The 13,999-nt window shown below is 43.7% G+C and overlaps 1 protein-coding gene across 1 annotated transcript in view; it reads right to left on the bottom strand.

Annotated features, from left to right (window-relative positions):
- Window positions 1-13,999, bottom strand: part of BRD7 (bromodomain containing 7) — a 46,686-nt gene that overhangs the window by 15,224 nt on the left and 17,463 nt on the right. The window contains 3 exon segments of the mRNA XM_068259773.1: window positions 1,096-1,219; window positions 4,780-4,943; window positions 12,645-12,755. Of these exon segments, the coding sequence (XP_068115874.1) occupies window positions 1,096-1,219; window positions 4,780-4,943; window positions 12,645-12,755 (399 nt within the window).

Raw genomic sequence — 13,999 nt, 5'->3', positions numbered from 1 at the left:
TTCTATCAACACAAGTAAAAGATACCGCCAGTCTAAACATGACCGCACTCGCCTCCAGGGCTCTCTTAAAGGATACCAATGGTGAGAAGGATGTTGAGGCTGCCATATTTATTTCTTTGTAAACAATACTAGTTGCCTGACAGCTCTGTTGATTTCCTAGCTTAAGTAGAGTGAGTCAAAACCCTGGAACAAGCATATTGCTAATCCAGTTAAACCTGAGTCAGAGTACATGATCTGCTGCATGCTTATTCAGGGTCTATAGCTTAAGGCATTAACCGACACATGATCAGGAGGACGGACTGCCAGGCAACTAATATAGCTTAAAATATGGCAGCCTTCATTTCCCTTTCACCTTGGGATCCCCTTCATGTATTGCATATTCGCAGCGTGAGTAAGATGCTGAATCGGCCATTACGCATTTATTGTAAAACCCATTACGCTTAAAGAGAACCCGAGGTGGCTTCCTAAGAATGAAATCCGCACACAGAGGCTGGGTCTGCCTACACTGCCCAGCGGCTGCAATTTATGGGGCATAGCAGAGCGCAGGGGGGGGGGGAACGTAGGGGGGATTGAGATAGCAACAGAGCCTGGGCAGTATAGGCAGACCCAGCCTCTGTGTGCAGATTTCATTCTTTTGGAAGCCACCTCGGGTTCTCTTTAAAGAAGTGAAGGAATGATTCAATTGTGAAATGTGTATACTTTTTTTTACATATTAACTGTTAAAATATGTAAGCCTTGAAGTGTAACAAGCAAAAAAATAAATAAAAAATAAACTTAAAATTGTATGTGTAGTACAGATAATTAATAGAACATTAGTAGATATACAAAAACACACACACACACAGTGCTGCCCATTATGATTCATACCCCTGGCAAATTTTGAACTAAAGTTACTTTTACTCAACCAGCAAGTAATTTTGTTGATGGTAAAATGACATAGGTGCCATATGTACTTATTAAAATGGTTTTAGAAACTAAAGAAGTGAAGGACTGATAAAGCAGTATATTTTGCAAGATGATTAAGAAAAGCTGTATTGTGCATCCATCTCAAAATGTTTGATCAACTTCTTCCAGCTGCTTTTTTTTAGCTCTTACCTGGCTGTTGACTGTTCTCTTTGTTAATTTCCCAAGAGAGTCTCGGATGATTTGGTCTATCTGTTCTTGTTCCTTTTCTGAAATTTCATTTTTTTGTCTGTCATCTGTCTGATCCTTGTCTTTTCTGCATACAGAGATAGCAGACAGTTCATAATGGAAGAAGGCCATAGACAGACATGTTTATTTTATAATGCAGAGATATGAAGACAGAAGGAATGTTGCCAGGTATCAGTTTAAGTCAGCAGAAACAATGGTGATGTATTTATCTCCAAATAAGATCTAAAATCTAAAGTCTAAATATCTGCTGTGCCCATAAACCTGAAATTTTCACCCATTTTTCCTCATTTTCTGGCCGGATTTAAAGTGTACCAGAGATGAGACAAACTATAAGTTTTATACATACATACCTGGGGCTTCCTCTAGCCCCATCCGCACGGATTGCTCCCACGCCGCCGTCCTCAGTCTTCTCCCTCTTCGGTACCGGGGCCCGTAACTTCGGCCATGCTCAGACTAGCGGCGTGGGAGCGATCCGCCTGGATGGTGCTACAGCACAGGTGTCGAACTCCAGGCCTGGAGGGTCAGATCCATGCCAGTGTTTAGGATGGCCAGAGAAAGAGAGGAATGTGTTCTACCTGATGGACCACACCTTTCCTTATTCAGACCCATCAATTCATTTGAGCTGTGCCAAAAATGTGTGAGGACCTCGGCCCTCGAAGGACTAGTTTGACATCCCTGGGTTAGAAGAAGCCCCAGGTATATATAAAACTTGTACTTTGTCTTGTCTCTGGTTTCCTTTAAAGGGGTTCTGTTGCCATTTAAAAAACAAAACTTCTATTCATCTAGTTAGACAGATAATTACACCGGTGCCGGCGGCAGGGAACGGCGCATCAGAAGAGGACGGCGCGAGACATTCCAGCTACAGGGGGCGGATAGAAGCCCCAGGTAAGTGGCAGTTTTTGTTTCTTAAAAGGGCAACAATACCCCTTTAAAGGGAACCTAAAGTAAGAGGTATATGGAGGCTGCCATATTTACTTAATTTTAAGCAAGACCAGTTGCCTGGCTGTCCTGCTGATCCTGAGTTGAATACTTTTAGCCATAGACCCTAAACAAGCATGCAGTATATCAGGTGTTTCTGACATTACTGTCAGATCTGACAAAATTAGATGCATGCTTGTTTGTGGTGTTATTCAGACACTACTGCAGCCAAATAGATCAGCAGCACTGCCAGGCAACTGTTTGTGTTGTTTAAAAGGAAATAAAGATGGCAGCCTCATTATCCATCCATTATCCATCTTACTTCAGGTTCCCTTTAAGAGTCACAGACACAATGTTTTGCCACCTACTAATCTAGATTTTTGCACTTTGGGAGGACACCCTAAAAAACAAACTCCATACTCTCACTCAACCTTATGTCCTAACTACGTACCCACTGCAACTTCAATTGGGGCTACTACACAGTGCCTGCCTGCTACACACCATGCAATTTCCCATCAAATCGCGATGAGTCAAACTGATAATTTCCAACAGTTATTCTGATTGATTTTGTACAGAAGTGATTGGAAAATTGATCAGAATTTGGAATTGGACCTGTTGGTAATTATCAATTTGACCCATTGATCTGACAGCAAATTGTGTTGTGTGTACCAGGCATGACACCTCTTGCGAAAACCAAGCCATGTGATCCTTACTGGGTTAAAATTAGTATAATTCACTTAATAAAATTACAATAAAAAAGTTTAAACCCATGTAAAGGTTGCTTGAAAAGCTCCCTTCAGAGACAGATCAGTTGAATCAATACAACAAATACTGTATATAGGAGTGTGCAACATTCTGTTAACAACAAAGCTGTAAAGAAAGGGGTAATAAGCCAGTTTTGTTTTGGTTTTTATTTCTTTTCAGCCAAATGCCATTGTATGTACTAAAAAGGGTGTGCAACCTGCATCTCTCCCCTCCATAAAGATGCATACAGATTTTCACCTGCAGGAATCAGGACTCAATCCCTTGGGCAGCAGGTCCTGAAAGGGTTAAAGAGCCTGTCTGTTGGTAAACTAGCTTACTGGTGTGCTCTCTCCCTCTGTTTACTTGAGGAGACCACTCTCCCCAGATGAAGCAGGAGCAGGATGTTGGCATCAATTCTATGTGCCACTACAGGATGTACATATCAGAGCAAGAAGCTAACCAAGCAAAAGGGAGAAAGGGGCGGCCTGCTTAATCCAGGTTACATCATTTATGAGAGAGAGGCACACAGCCAGGGAGACATGCGCTGAGCTTGCAAAGGGGAAGGAGAGGCGAGACGCTGAGAATTCTACCCAGCAAAGAGATGGTGATATACAATGCTGTAAACTTAGATTAAAATTGGTATGGCCCGTGCATTTTTTTTTTTTTTTAAGTATTAAGGTAGCGGTTTTACACATGTTGGATTTCTTTCTGAGTTTGTTTGCAGATATGTCTATTTGAAATAGCCCAGGCATTGAACATTGGCTGCAACTGAAGTTTTATCGGGTGAGCAGGGGTACGCTAGGGGTGGGGGGGAAATGAGCCCGCAGGTGGAGTACCGCTCTATGTATTGCACTCCCTGGTTGTAAGCATAAGTGCATGCCTATCACTGAAGGGTGATAGTTAAATGATTTAACAGGCTATACTATGTGTGGATTTATGTTGTTCCTTAAAGGGCAACTGAAGTGAGAGGTATGTAGAAGCTGCCATATTTATTTCCTGTTAACCTCCCTAGCAGTATGGACAGATATATCCGTCCATAAAAACATGCTGTGAACAGTATAAACGTGCATACACATCAATACTCTCCTGCACTGTATACTAGACCCTTGCTTGACACATTTTGGCAAGTTACAGTAAAAAAAAAAAAAAAAAAAAAGTTTTAAAAATAAATGTTATCACTTTTTGCATAGAAATCCTGGAAAAATTGAACGCCAGGGAGGTTTTAAACAATACCAGTTGCCTGCCCCCCCCCTGCTAATCTATGTGGCTGCAGTACTGTATGAATAAGACCAGAAACAGGCATGCAGCTAATCTTATCAGATCTGACAGTTATGTCAGAAACACCTGATCTGCTGCATGCTTGTTCAGGGTCTATAGCTAAAATTATTAGTGGCAGAAGATCAGCAGGATAGCCAGGTAACTGGCATTGCCTAATGCTGGGCATACACGGCTCGACGCAGGCTTATCAATCGAGCCGCTGATGGCTCGATTGATAATATCCGATGTGTCCGATGATCGTGGGGATCGATTCCGCGCTCGATACCCGCGGGCGGACAATAGCGGCAAATCGAGCGGAAGATAAGAAGCGCCGGCAGGGACGAGCGGGAATCGATCCGGGCGCATGCGTGGAGGAGCGGGGACGCGGCGGGAGTCGATCCGGCGGCTAATCGGCCGCCAGATAGACTCGTGTATGCCCAGCATAATAGGAAATCAATATGGCAGCCTTCATATCCCTCTTACTTCAGATGTCCTTGAAGGTGTTTTTCTCATAACCCAATTTTGGATTAAGATTGAAGGTGGAATTGAGGAGTGAGTGCGACTATATTCCCAAGGTAACATAACTGTATATGGTCCTGCCAATTTGATCTAAAAAAAAAAACAGGAAAAAAATAGGGGTGCATAAATCAGCCCCATTTCAAGCTAAAATAAGTGCTTTGTCCAGGGGCATATCCTAAAAACACATACCTTATAGGAGTTTTGAATAAACTACTGAGATCCATGAATTCTTCCCTTAGCTCTTCTCTATGGTCTATGCCTCCCTTCTTGGAGTCGTGATTGTCCTTGTCCTTCCCACCGCTCTGCAGGTCAGCCATGAACTCTATGCTCTGCTTTAGGCTCTGGATTCTCTCCTGTATTAAACAAAGCAAACAAACAAAATAGCTTACTGTACTCAAGAACCACAAATATGAGTCTCGCAACACTTCCTTTGAGTCTTTGCAACATTAAAAGCAGTTTAACATTTGTGGACTTATGTGTCAATTATTTTACCCTCATTCAACAAAAAAAATAAAAAGGGAAGGGGAACGAGGGGAAAACTTTGCATGCATTCATTCCACAGAAACAAAAACTGCATTTTCTTCTGAGACTAAAATGACTCTTGGCTCCAGTACCCGGCGTTATCTGTTTAGGACAAAGCCTCATACGCTTTTGTATACTTATGACATAGACTAGATGAAACATGGAGGAGTTTTCAGGTTTTTGGTATTTGATGGGGCTCAGGTTTGCAAAGTCCGTTTCAAATGAAAACAGTGCATCTCAGTGTAATTTAGATTCTGCATGTCTTATATTTTGTTTGTATACATATTTTACTAAATTTATAGAAATGTGTAATGTCAGAAGTCATGTTCTAAAGCCCACATTCAGCTGAGCGTCAACCTTTTGAAAGATTACTTTAAAAACGTAACCTAAAAATAGTATTAGAGGGAAAAAAATCAAATACATTGCAAAGTGAGAAGGTAAAAAATAGAAGTGGGATCAATAAAGAATTGATGTTCACTTTATTCATTCATGTTGTCTGATCTACAGCAGAGTTCCCCAACCCTGTCCTCAAGGCCCACCAACAGTGCGTGTTTTGCAGGAAACCACAAACATGCACAGTGAGGTAATTAGTGTCTCAGCAGAGCTGATTTACCACCTTTGAGGATTACCACAAAACATGCACTGTTGGTGGGCCTTGAGGACAGGGTTGGGGAACACTGACTACAGCACAGGTGTTGAACTCCAGGCCTGGAGGGCCAGATCCATGCCAGTGTTTAGGATGGACTGAGAAAGAGAGGAATGTGTTCTACCTGATGAACCCCACTTTTCCTGATTCAGACCCATCAATTCATTTGAGCTGTGTCAAAAATGTGTGAGGACCTCGGTCCTCGAAGGACTAGTTTGACATCCCTGTTCTACAATGAGCCTACATTTCATCTTTACTACTGGCAGACAAGGAAAAAAAGAATAAAAACAGAAAAAAAAAAAAAAACACGACAGCACCAACTGCCATTATCTGTAAACACACCCACTAACAATATGCTGGGCTAAAAGGTTGTCTATTATAGAGACACTAGGCCTAAGGCCCGTTTAAAAACGGGTGCTAGGCTCTTGCCGCATAAGCTGCACATGCCACCCGCCCCCCTCCTCCTGTCCCAACGGCTACACATGCACAGTAGCCAAAACACACAGACAAAGGGACAGGAGGATACTGCAGGGACACATGGGGTTTTATTATATAGGAGACTAGTGCCCTTAACCCATTTAAAAACGGGCTCTAGGTCTGTCATCGCCGCCAATGCGCACGCCCGCACCGCGCGTGTACCCGCTGCGCAGACACACCTGCCCTCCCGGCCGGTCCCGTGTCCTGTCCTGCTCCTGTCCCTGTAGCACATGCGCCGTAACGCAAACACAGACACAGACACACACACACACACACACACACACACACGGACAGGACACAGGGGCTTTATTATATAGGATATATACAGAAAGCGAGATACTGGTTGCTTGGCAGTTGGAAACAGCTGTTACAATGAGCCACAGTGCAACAAGATTCACAAAAAGGAAACGGTCATGATCACTGCCGTGACATCACACTGTAGGAAGGTTTTCACCATAATAATATCAGCCACACAGATGTCCCTGAAGAACTATTCAAGAAAAGGTAAAAAGATTTCTCATGCAAGTGGGGAGTATCAGCTACTGATTGGGATGAAGTTCAATCCTCAGTCACGGTTTCTCTTTAAAGAGGAACGGTCGCAAAAATCTTAAAATTTCCAACACATACAAATAAGAAGTACATTTCTCCCAGAGTAAAATGAGTCATACATTACTTTTCTCCTATGATGCTGTCACTTACAGCAGGTAGTAGAAATCTGACATTACCGACAGGTTTTGGGCTAGTCCATCTCTTCATGGGGGATTCTCAGCATTGCCTTTATTCTATATAAAGACATTCCCTGAAAATTATTAATACAAAGATGCTGGCCAGCCAGCCTGCTCACTGCACACCATTTTGGCAGTTGGATGGAGCAACTGCCATTCACTAAGTGCTTTTAAAAATAAAGAAATCCCTGAGAACCCCCCTATGAGAAGATGGGCTAATTCAAAACCTGTCAGTAATGTCAGATTTCTACAACTTACTGTAAGTGACAGCAACATAGGAGAATACCAACCAATAACACCTATTTTGAAGGGGGGGGGGGGGGGGGGGAGCAGGAGGACAGAGACAATTGTTTATCTCATCCCAATATTTTAATCTCTGGTTCATTTTAAGCTGCAAACCATCACCAAACTATAACATGTCCATTAACATACTTTACAGCTGGTATTACGAGCTTCTACTGTATTGATGTCTGCTTTCCCAAGACATATTTTATGGTACTGTGGCTATATACATATTTTTGCCTCGTCTGGTCAAACCACACTGTTACAGACATTCTGGTCTTTTCCAAGGTGTTCGTGAGCAAACTTCAAACTAGCCTTGATGTTCTTTCAGCACGACAAATGTTTACCCTGGGGAGTGTATGTCAGTAGTTGTTAGAACTACCTGTACATCACATGAAGTATTCTCAATTCAAAATCAGTCACTTTTTTCCAACCCTTTCCAGAAACATAGGCAATTAGAAGATTTGACAGCCAGGCCTTTAGGAAAAAAAAAAAAAGTAGTAATATTCTAATGATCTATACCGGATCTGAAGCGCCTGATTTTAACTTTAGCTGTTAAAAGTCGTGCATTTATATAGAATTATACAGTGGACTACAACATGGAAGTAGTGCACAACATATTGTACAACCTTACAAAGCTTATCTAAACCCAAATATAAAAATACAGCTTAGTGATGATAAAAGTTATATTTAGTATGAGATATAACATTTTTGAGGCTGGAATGCGGATTTACCTTTTTTCAAAGTCTCTTGAGTCAGGCCAAGACCGCGCTACCCAGCGGAGAGCCCAACAGAGGCTATACTTCCTCCACCAACTGAAGAAGTTCAGCATGACCCAGAAGCTTCTGACGAGCTTCTACACCGCCACTGTCGAATCTGTCCTCTGTTCTTCCATCCTAGTCTGGTATGCTGGCACCTATGCCAGCGACAGACGCAAACTACAGAGGGTCATCAGGTCGACGGAATGGAACATCGGAAATCCACTTCCTCCTCTGGACCTCCTCTACAACTCCAGACTATGCTGCTCCAGGGCACTGAAGATCGACAATGATCCCTCTCACCCGGGTCACCAGTTTGTCAGTCTGCTCCCCTTGGGGTAGAGGTATCGGTCCATCTCCACCAGGACCACAAGACACAGAAACCGCTTCTTCCTCTCAGCTTTCAACTCTCTGAACTCTGCTCATGCTATGCTCCCCCCCTCCCCCCCAAAGGCCATTTCTTTTTCTTTCTATGCTGCAACAGACAACCATTTTGCTCTGTAGCCCACTGCACACAGTTGAGGACTATTTGCAATTTTACTGCAGAGTTTTGATTAGCTAAGCAACCCCACTGTTTACTGCAGAGTTTTGAATATGGAATGCTGTCTCTGATGTCTGGCAACAGACAAATCATATCTGCACTGCTGCTTATTGTACATACTGCAGTTCAGTTCAAACTGAGGCCTGCGGGCCAAATGAGGCCCACTGAGGCCATTTCACTCGCCCCACAACACAAAATGTATAACTTATAGATGGGACCCACTGTACCTGTAAATATCGACTGCTCGCATATAGAATAGCAGTGCTGGCCCAACCCATCTACATATTGCAGAAGCCAGAAAGCAGTCATTTGCTGGCTTCCAATCTAATTCCGTATCAGGTGACACTGCTGTCGAACTGGACCCCAGGTTGTCACCTGGGTGTGCTTCACTGTCTGGTGCACAAAGATGTTCTTCGGGCGCCGCATGACTGAATGGCTGCTGCTGGGAGTTCACCTCCGGGCATGATTGGGAGGAATCAATACCTAGATTCAGTGTAATGTTTTTCAACATCATTTTATGTATGTTCCAGCCCCCCGGCAGTCTGAAGTATGTTGACCCAGCCCTTAACCAAAACAGTTTAGGGATCTCGGCTGTAGTTAAAGAAAAATAGTGTATTTCATTAATATGTTTTTGGGAAGAAATCCTGTCTCTGATGTTCTTTGTGTCCTAGCCTATGCTCAAGCCTTGTGTGTGTAATTCCAGGAACGACCATCGTGTTTGGCCAAGTAAAAGGATTCTGTTCTCACATTTATCAAAGCTTTCTGGCTTATCAATAAGGTTTTAAAGAGTAACTGTTAGGCATGAAAAACAAAATCAATTCTCTATTTCTATCTGTTGATCATATAAAAGGAATGCTAAAATGGCAATGCATAACTTTAAAATCAATCTTACTTTTTTATTGCAGAGATTAATCCTCATGTCCCCAGCTCCTTAGTAAGCAGCCAGTAATCAGCCGCAAAAGAGAAGTTGCAGTGCAGGCTGGGGCGGGGGGAGGAGTTTCTGCACAGACACAGCTAGTTCAGCCTGATTGGCTGTAGCCTGTGTCACTCTCACTCCTTTTCGTCTCATTGGCTGCCTCCAATGACTGTCCGTGTCTGCCCCCTCCCCACACTCCAGCCCGATAGGCATCTCTGTCGATTTATGAGGGCAGTGGCCGCCACCACTGCACCGCATCGCATCCATGGGGACCCCCATCCCTGCTACCATTTCCTTAGGGATTCCCTGCATTTACAGGTGCCTTTGACATAACGCTCGCTATTGGTGTGGGGAGGAGGGGGGAGTAAGAGAGGAAATTACCTCACCATTGGCTTCAGCTGGAGGGAGTAAAGATGGCCCCTGCCAGCGAACAGAATGCTCTCCATTTACCTTTTTTTTATTTTATAAAGTTCACTGAAATCAACACTTGGACCGGGCAATACACGTTATGAAAGTAGAGCTAGTATTTATCTACTTATATATGTCGTTTTATTATCTGGCATAGTATGGCTGACAGCTCTTCTTTAAGCAAAAACTGTACATAGACTTCAATATTCCTTTCAAATAGTACAGTAGTTGATTTTTTTTTTGCAGCCATCACTGTTCACGAGTTTACGCTCAGGGAAACACTGATTGAAATTCCCAGTAAATAAGATGTCTTTAATTCTTTAGACGTTAGTGTGTGAAAGAATCTTTGAGATTAGATACCGAATGTATTAGGGCCAGGATTCACTGGCGCAGTTTCCACACCGAATCCGCAGTTTCCCCCCAGGCAAATTGCGCAGGGAAACTCTGCCATAGGGAACAATGGCACCGGGGGCCGAATCGCTTGCCCATAGCCCTGCATGGCACAGCTGATGGGATTTGTCTCAGTATCCGCACACCAGGAACTGAAGCCGCGCGTCTCACAAATGCGTGTGTCACTAGTGGAAACGGCCCCTTACATATCTCAGCCTTGGGCCTTTAACCAATTTTCTTTTTCTCCTATGTTTTCTGATAGGAGATAACTTTTCAGCACTCTGTAAGTACTGTCAAAACTATTCTGAGTATTTTCTCGCTTGCTGGTGGCTTAAAAAGCATTTTACAATAGGATGTGAAAATATAGCCTAGCAAAATACTTAGGGGAAAAAGTGAATTGAATTGTTTGGGACCTTGATTGTGAACTATGTTGTCATCCATGAGGTAAAGGAAGGAGAGGTATATGTATATGAGAAAAAGTCAGCTGCACACCACCCCTACGTGTTTGGAGCACATAGGTTGTTTTTTTTAATGGTTATTATGCTGTTGTGTATCTTTTAGAGCAGAGAGTTGGTTTTGAGTTCAGGTCCGCTTTAAGCCATATGCAGTCCTGTAGATACAGTTTAGGAATCTTTGCGAAGGAATTAAGGCCGTCACTTGTTCAAGAATGTTATTAGAAATCAATAGAAGCCAAACTATACTGGCACTCATCTCATTCGTAGAATACCAAAGAATGAACAATATCCAAATAATTGTTATTTTAGCAGTAAAACAATGCTTACTTCATTAACTTACCAGTAATATCACCCTCCCCCCCCCCCCTCCCCCCCCGCACAAGCCCATAGACTATCGATGTGTCTGTACAGCCTCAGCCCTGCACGTACATGTGTACCAGGCTTCAGACCTGGAATTTCTTCTCTACAGAACAGAACACAAGTTCTAAACGTAAAATACAAAAAAAACTATTGGATTCCACTAAAGAAATATTTAAAGAGAATCTGTAACCTAAAAACCTCATATAAATAAACATACCAGCCTGTAGGTTTTCATCTCCTGTCCCCCTCTGTCACATTTTCGCTGCTCCCCACCAGGATCCTGCCCCAAAAAAGCAGGTTTATAAACAAAAAGTATGGCTGCCAAACAGGAAGTTCATCATAATATTGCATGTTCCTGTAAACTGCATTACAGTTTCCATGAAAGGTTATATTATTAAACAATAAAATTAAACAATAAAATCAGCCTTTAGAGTTTATTTCAAAGTTTTACTTTGTAAAGAATGCTGCAATCTTTAGTAATGATTACTGATAGCAGGTCCATATCTGCATTCTGCAATAGTCTATGAGCTATGCTTCTCACAATTATCAGCTTTTATCAGTAGATGATACTGAGTTACTGAGAGCAGGTAATGTGTGAGCTCTGCTTTCCACAGTTTTCAGTGTGTGAAAGACTGGAAGAGACTCAAAGCAGGACTATCAGTGCAGCCTCCTCCTGTCTGTAAACAATTACAGCCACTTCCTCTTTGGGCCGACAAACCTGACAAAGGAGAGTAAATTTGATTTATTACAGCAATGGAGCAACTAAAAAAGGCTGCAGTAAGCCAGAGCACTTTAGAATAGATATAGGAACTTGTGGGATAGTAGAAAAAAGGCTGAAAATGTTGTTACAGAGTCTCTTTAAAGAGAATCTCAAGCCAGATTCAAAATGTCTTTTTACCTTATATCTATGTTAGGCATGTTCGCCCCAGCTAAAACGCCGCTATCCCGTGGCATAACAAGGGGTCTTTACCCCCCAAATCCCCTCCATGGTGCCCGGGGATCGCTTCCGTGTGAGGCAGGGCTAATGGCCGCAGCCGTGCCTTACACGTGTCTCTCAGCGCGTATCGCCGCCTCTCCCCCGCCCCTCTCAGTCTTCCTTCACTGGGAGGGGCGGGGGAGAGGCGGAGATACGCGCTGAGAGACACGTGTGAGGCAGGGCTGCGGCTCATAGCTCTGCCTCACACGGAAGCGCACAGGGGCAGCAAAATCCACGACCAAGAAAGTTGTGGATTTTGCAGGGGGGGATTTGGGGGGTAAAGACCCCTCGTTTTGCCGCAGGATAGCAGCGTTTTAGCTGGGGCAAACATGCCTCACATGGATATAAGGTAAAAAGCCATTTTTAATCTGGCTTCAGATTCTCTTTAAAATAAAGATGATACAATTATTTATCTCACCACTTTACTGTGACTTTAGGTCTGCTTTAAGTAAATCTCATACTAGTCATTACCCAAAATGTAGAATCACTTCTAGCGACAAATAGTCTGAAATCTTTACAGTCCAAGACAAAAATCTGCATAAAAAAAATTAAATTCATAATCGTATATTGTCTAACAACAGCAAAGATATATTTATACCTGACTAAGGATTTTCATTCCAGAGTTTAGCAGCTTTTTGGCAGCCTTGTAATAAATGGTTCCAGGCTTGTTGTATATCATGGCATTGACACAAATCTGCTTGAAATTTTCCTAGGAGAAAAGAGGAAGTCAATACATAAACTCTAAGGCTTCTTGCACACTGCAAGCGATTCAGATTCAGCTTTTAATCAGTTTTTACATCAGATTCATATTTGCAGTGCGCAGGAGCAAACTGCAAATCTGAATCGGAAGTAAAAACCCAGTGTTCTCCCCAGGATCAATCAGCCGGGCGGAGCGCCCGGGTAAGATAAGTTACCGCCCGGCTGATTGAAATCGCTGTCCACTGCGAGCCGCAGTCTTCACTGAAAAGTGCCCGGCTGTCAGGATGTGCTTCTTCCCCTCTGCGCACGAGATCTCGTGCTTCCCGGCGAGCTCCTGCACTGATTGGCTCAGCGTATGGTAAGAGGTGTGACCATAGCGCTAGCTGCCGACTGTCACTGCAGAGGCTCATGACTGTCTGTAAGTGAAAGCTGTGTGGGGATGTGCTGGGCAGAGACTAGAGGCAGGCAGAGCGCAATCATTGACCGGCTGAATGTGTTAATTTATGTGCACGAAGTTCAGTGCATAAAGCGGGACGGAGCAGTGCAGCGGTCTGTGATTCATAGCACAGGGGAGAAACACGTGCTGGATTCATAAATTAGCAGACAGCGGGACGGACAGTGTGTGGTGGGCTGTGATTTATAGCAGGAGGATCCCGGGCAGGTCATGGTGGAAAGATGAATGCTGTCTGTGGAGTCAGCTGCAGAGTAAACTGCAGACATAACTGTGTGAGAGCCAGTGGCTGTGGAAGCACATAGCTCTCTTGTTCTATATGTGTGCTTGTGACGGGAAAGTCTTGTGTCTCCAGACTGCAATCCTTCATAAACGAATCTCTCCTGGACTCTGATGAGTCTGTTCTGCCCTATGCAAGCCAGGGAGGAGCTGATATATATCAAACAGTGTGATACCCCCCCCCCCCTCCATACAACCCAAAGGGAGATGGTTCCCTATCCATTAGCAGCAGCCAGTCATGTACCCTCAATCCACTAGCAACACAGTGTGAGGCATCTAGTATGAACCCCTCACCCACATGAGCTGCACCAAGGGTGAGATCTCCCTCCCCACCTGAAGCTTTCAGTGGTACTACCCTCCACATCCAGTAGCACTCGGCACAATCTTCTCTCACACCTTGTATTACCCAGGGTGATCAAAATACCCCACCTGACACTTTTGGTGATCCTCTACAGGCACACCCTTGTCCCTAGCCTCCCCCCCCCCCCCCTTCCCCAGCGTGACCCTCCTTCTCCACTCAATGT

Source organism: Hyperolius riggenbachi, chromosome 11 (assembly GCF_040937935.1).
Source record: "Hyperolius riggenbachi isolate aHypRig1 chromosome 11, aHypRig1.pri, whole genome shotgun sequence".
NCBI lineage: Eukaryota > Metazoa > Chordata > Amphibia > Anura > Hyperoliidae > Hyperolius > Hyperolius riggenbachi.
Note: the sequence above shows the minus strand (reverse complement) of the source record. Positions and strands in the feature narration are given on the sequence as shown.